At 39.7% G+C, this 6,198-nt stretch overlaps 1 protein-coding gene across 3 annotated transcripts in view; it reads right to left on the reverse strand.

Moving 5' to 3' along the window:
* The window catches only part of Nipbl (NIPBL cohesin loading factor), a 181,477-nt gene that overhangs the window by 23,944 nt on the left and 151,335 nt on the right, over positions 1-6,198 (reverse strand). For all 3 annotated transcript variants that reach the window (XM_021183780.2, XM_021183779.2, XM_029469689.1), the window contains 2 exons: positions 4,106-4,204; positions 3,034-3,087 (listed from right to left, as the gene is read on the reverse strand). In XM_021183780.2, the coding sequence (XP_021039439.1) occupies positions 3,034-3,087; positions 4,106-4,204 (153 nt within the window). The remainder of the gene's footprint in view (positions 1-3,033; positions 3,088-4,105; positions 4,205-6,198) is intronic.

Genomic DNA, 6,198 nt, shown 5'->3' on the forward strand with positions numbered 1-6,198 from the left:
TGAGGTAACCCAATCACAAAAGAAGTCACTTGATATGCACTCACTGATAAGTGGATATTAGCCCAGAAACCTAGAATACCTAAGATACAATTTCCAAAACACAAGAAACTCAAGAAGGAAGACCAACGTGTGGATACTTCGTTCCTCCCTAGAATAGGGAATAAAATATCCATGGAAGGAGTTGCAGAGACAAAGTTTGGAGCTAAGACGAAAGGATGGACCATCCAGAGACTGCCCCACCTGGGGTTCCATCCCATAATCAGCCACCAAACACAGACACTATTGCATATGCCAGCAAGATTTTGCTGAAGGGACCCTGATATAGGTGTCTCCTATGAGGCTTTGCCAGTGCCTGGCAAATACAGAAGTGGATGCTCACAGTCATCTATAGCTAGAGAAAGTACCCAAGAGCTGAAGGGGTCTGCAACCCTATAGGTGGAACAACAATATGAACTAATCAGTACCCCTAGAGCTCGTATCTCTAGCTGCATATGTAGTAGAAGATGGCCTAGTCTGCTATAACTGGGAAGAGAGGCCTCTTGGTATTGCAAACTTTATATGCCCCAGTACAGGGGAATGCCAGGGCCAAGAAGTGGGAGTGAGTGGGTAGGGGAGCAGGGCGGGGGGAGGGTATAGGGGACTTTTATGATAGCATTTGAAATGTAAATGAAGAAAATATCTAATAAAAAATGTGGGAAAAAAAACAAAAAACAAAAACAAAAGATATCACAGATAAGTGCAAAATAATTTATTATAAATTTTGGTTCATGACACTATCACTGTTGATTGGGTATGTGTTTTAATGTATTAATTATAAATAATAATCTGACACAGGATCTCATTATGTAGCCCTGACTGACCTGGAGCTGAATGTATAGACCAGGCTGGCCTTGAACTCACAGAGATCTCATCCCTTGACTCTTTTGAGTGCTGGGATTAATGGCCTATATTACCATTCCTGGTCCTGCTTTTTGTTTTGTTTTGTTTTGTTTTAATTTCCAACTTCAACAAAAGTATTCATGTTTTGGGACTTGTGTTTTTACAAAACATTATGATGTAACTCTAATTCAGCTTGTTTATTTCAGCGCTCTATAGCAGTCTTCCTCTTGTGGGTAAAGAGTAAGTCAGCTCTTAGTGAAGTACACTTGTATATGTGTTCTAATTCACATGGACAATGTTTTCTTGAATATACATCTTAGAGCAGAAATACTGGGTATAATACATATGAATATTCACCTTTTTGAGTAAATACTATCAAATACTCTTTCCCAGAGTGATTATATAGGATAGAACTCTTTATGTGGCATGTTTAAGTCTTCAGGATTTTAGAGTATATGCATACAGCACAAGGAGAAGCTTCAGTAAGGGACAGAGACCTAAATATAATACTCACTTAAGTTTCATATATTCCTTATATAAACTGCTAGAAGTAATTTTAGTATGCCTGAGTTCTGGCTATCAAAAGATTAGGTATGGAATTTTCTTTCTTTTTTTTTTAAATCTTGGGTTTTCAAGACAGGGTTTCTGTGTAGTTTTACCTGTCTTGGAATTTGCTCTGTAGACCAGGCTGGCCTTGAACTCCCAAATGTGAGGATTAAACGTGTGTGCCACCACTGCCAAATGTGGGGGATTTTCAATCTGTGGAATCAGCTCAGTGCTCAAAGATTTTGAACTGGGGAGTATTTCAGATTTTACATTTCTAGGGTAGAAAGGTACAGCCCTAACTGAGTAGTAGTGCCTACAGACACAATGTCTTTTTTATTTACATCTAGTTACTGTTTTATGTGTATGAGTATCTTACCTGCATGGATGGATATGGACTACCTGCATGTCTAATGACCTCAGAGGTTACAACAGTGTGTCAGATTGTCTGGGACTGGAATTACAAATAGGTGTGCGCTGTCATTTGGATACTGGGAATTGAACTCAGGTCTTCTGCAAGGGCAACAATTATTACTCTTAATTCTCTTTTCAACTAGCACTCAGGAGGCAGAGGCAGGAAGATCTTGAGTTCAAGGCCAGCCTGGTCTACAAAGTAAATTCCAGGACAGCCAAAGCTGCACAGAGAAACCCTGTTGTGAGATATTGCCTCCAAAGAAGTGTTGGAGAACTAAGTCAGTGAGTGAGAGACTTGCTGTGCAAGGGTAAGGAACATACTTCACGTCCTGAACAGGCACGGACAAGCCGGGCATGGCTGTATGTGTCTGCATCCCCAGCACTGGGGGTGGAAACAGGAGGCTATGGGGAGCTTACTGCCTCACGAGCCTAGGCAGATGGGTGAGTGTCAGGGAGAGGGTGAGAGTCTTAAGAGAACAAGACAGACTGAAAGAACACCTACATTCTCCTCTAGATTCCACACATGCACACACACTTCCCACCTCCTACACAGACGGGAAGGAACCACGCTGGTAACTTTAAAGACTCTTATTTGAAAGCTTCTGAAAGCACTAACTGTGGCTTAATTTCACACCACTAAAAGAAATGCCACATATTTTGTAATAGGCCAAATAATTATTTGTTTTATTTAACTTAATGTTATTTTTATATTCATTTATAGATCTCATGAGTAGGCCTTAGTAGGATTAGTGCTTCTCAACTTGTGGGTCAAGGCCACTTTGGGGTCACGTATCACATATCCTGTATGTCAGAATTTACATCACTATTCAAAATCGGAGCCCAATCACAGTTATAAAGTAAACATGAAATAACGTTATGGTTTGGTATCACCATATATCACAGTATGAGGAACTATATTAATAAAGGGTTGCAGCATTATGAAGGATAAGAACTACTGTTCTAGATTAAAGGGATAAGAAAAAAACTATCTGAAAGTATAGCTAGAATTTCAACTAGCAATTCAGAGAACTTAGCAGTCAACTGGATAAGTGATTCAATAACCAACTTAAAAGACACAGCTTAACATAGTGCAATAAGCTTCACCTGCTAAAACATAAATATTTAGGACATGCAAAGTTCCTTCTTAAAATGATAAAGACCCTTTATTAAATTTCATGCTATCAAAATTACACTCACATTTTGAAGGAGTTGCTCAAACCAGTCATATCCAGTATCTCTACATGCTGCAACCTACGGTGAAAAGGTAATAAAATTCTTAAAATAAGGCATTTATAATAACGTTATAAAGACTTGTGCAAGTTACATTGTGGAGTATATATGTATAGTTATGTCCACAAGGAAGTAGTCATATTCACAAGGAAGAGAGACCATGAATCTCAAAGAGAGCAAGGAGGGGTTTAGAGGAAGGAAAGAGAAGGGAGAAATGTTGAAATTGTATTATATCTCAAAAATTAAAACAAAAGACATCTATTTTACAACAGGTACTATAGTTATGCTGTAGCATGAAGTATATGCATGCTTTTTTAATTTGAAAAGTTATACTTAAATTATTTTTTTCAGTAACTCAAACACTTATGAAAAACATTAAAGAAATCAGTTTAATATTAAAACTGATTATGATACCAAATTATAAAAAAAATAGCTTGACATATTCTATCAGAAAAATCTGTAAGGTTTCAAACAATGGAAAAAAGTGTTTTGTTTCTTCACTCTCTAAGATTTATTGGTAACTGTGAAATAGAAATGACCATGTAACTGAGTATATATAAAAATTCTAATATTCAACACAGAGAAAGCATTCTGGATCAGCAAATTATAGCTTATTTATTTATTTATTTATTTTCTGGGACAGGGTTTCTCTGTGTAGCCAGCCCTGCTGTCCTGGAACTCACTCTGTAGACCAGGCTGGCCTCAAACTCAGAAATCCACCTGCCTCTGCCTCCCGAGTGCTGGGATTAAAGGAGTGCGTCACCATGCCCGGCTTATAGCTCATTTATGTAATAACTAAAAAACATATTCTCTTGGGTTTTTTTTTCTGTTTTTCATGATGGAAGAATAGGAAAACACCAATAATAATGCTTATACACATGAGTATTGAGAAATCCGAGTGTAAACCCTTTCTCTTTCTCTTAGGTCCCAGATGTCCCAGAAAGGGAAGCAGTACTGAGTGGCAAGCACAGCATGTCACCATGGCAATGCATCAGCTGGCCTTAATCTCAGTGACCACACCCCGGTCCATGCTTCTTACCACATCAGTGATGTTTAAAATCTTCCTTGTCATTGCTTCTTTGTCATTATGTGGAGTTGGAGTAAACCAGAGCTTTTGGAATGTTTCATTTACTAATTTCTAGAAGGAGAAAAAGAAACCCAATCAATTACTAACAAAGACTGCAACCTTATAATTAATTGTGAATTCTCATTAAAGCCCAACACAAAGCTATAGCTAGTTATTAAAAGAAATGTTAATTAAAAGGTTTTCTTGGGATTAAAACAACAGATTTTTGCTAATTATGAACTTTGTCTAATGGGTTAAGATTTCAAATAGTGGATGGGTAAAACCATGTTTAACTGTCGGCTTCTGCATAAAAATACTTAAAAAAAATATGTGTGTTGTGTGCCTGTGTGTATACGCATCACCTGTGTGCAAGTGCCTGCAGGAGCCAGAGGAGGTGTTGGGTCCTCTAGAACTGGGGTGCAGGTGGCTGTGAGCTACCTGGTGTGGGTGCTGGAACTGAACCTGGGTTCTCTGCAAGACCAGCAAGCACAATGATGAGCCATCTTTTCAACCCCTGAATTGTTTTTGATCAGACTAAAACCACTTTTATGTCTGTGTGTGTGTGTGTGTGCATCCCTGCCATGAATGCACATAAAAGAGCAACAGGACATCCAGGTGTCTACATCTATTACCTTTTTACCTAGCTGCCTTGAGACATGATCTCTCACTGAACTAGAAGCTTGCTGCTTTGGTCAGGTTGGCTAAAAAGCCTTTGAAACCTGCCTGTCTCCACCTGCCCAATGCTAGAGTTAAGGCATATGCAGTCATGTCCAGCTTTTTATGTGGATGCTGGAGATTTGAACTCAGGTTCTCATGTTTGTAAAAAATTGCTCTTACCCAGTATCTACATAGCTCCATTTTATTGCTTTAAAGGAAGAAACTTGTGTGGGATAGTTTTATATCAACTTAACACAAGCTAAAGTTAACTGAGAGGAGGGAATCTCAATTAAGAAAATGCCTCCTTGCTGAAGGGGTCTGCAACCCTATAGGTGGAACAACAATATGAACTAACCAGTACCCCAGAGCTCGTGTCTCTAGCTGCATATGTAGCAGAAGATGGCCTAGTCGGCCATCACTAGGAAGAGAGGCCCCTTGGTCTTGCAAACTTTATAAGCCAGGGCTAAGAAGTGGGAGTGGATGGGTAGGGGAGCAGGGTGGAGGGAGGGTATAGGGAACTTTCGGGATAGCATTTGAAATGTAAATGAAAAAAAATATCTAATTAAAAAAACAAACAAACAAAAAAGAAAATGCCTCCTTAAGATTGGTCCTGGGTTCAATAACAAAGCAGGCTGGGCCAGCCAGATGGAGGAAGCCAGTAAGCAGCACCAGTAAGCATGAGCTTCTGCCGTCAGGTTGCTGCCCTGCTTGAGGTCCTGTCCTGACTTCTTCGAGTGCTGAAGAGTGAGGCGAACAGTAAGCTACACAAACCTCTTCACCCCAAAGTTCCTTTGTTCATGGCATTTTATCATGGCAACAGCAAACCTGACTAGGACAGAAATTGGTACCAGGAGAGTGGGCCACTCTTGTCATAGATCTGACCATATTATTTTTGGGAAGATGGTGGAAGGTCTTTAGATCTTTGGGCAAAAAAACCCAAAAAACCAAACCCAAACCCAAACCCATTGGGTGTTTAAAGCTTGGTGAGCTGTCCTGTGGGAGCGTGGTAGAATGTTGACAGCAATGCAGAAGGTGGAGGCAGTTTGAGAGTTCCTTAATGACTATTAGAGCTGCTTGATATTTTGAGTTAAGAATTTGTGGTTCTGGTAAGCTATGGCTGAAGAATAAGTTGTGGTTAACAAAACACTAGAAACACTAAAGAAAAAACTTTGTTTTACTGTGACAATTGATGTTGGCCAGCGGGAGCTGACAAATTGGTGATTATCAAGCAGAGACCAGCATCACTCAGGTGAAATCTTTTGACAAGTGTTTGCTCAGAGTCAGCATAAAGAAGCTGTCTCTTGTGAGACTATGCCGGGGCCTAGCAAACACAGGAGTGGATGCTCACAGTCAGCTATTGGATGGATCACAGGGCCCCCAATGGAGGAGCTAGAGAAAATACCCAAGGA

The sequence above is a fragment of the Mus caroli genome, chromosome 15 (genome assembly GCF_900094665.2).
Source record: "Mus caroli chromosome 15, CAROLI_EIJ_v1.1, whole genome shotgun sequence".
In the NCBI taxonomy this organism is placed as follows: domain Eukaryota; kingdom Metazoa; phylum Chordata; class Mammalia; order Rodentia; family Muridae; genus Mus; species Mus caroli.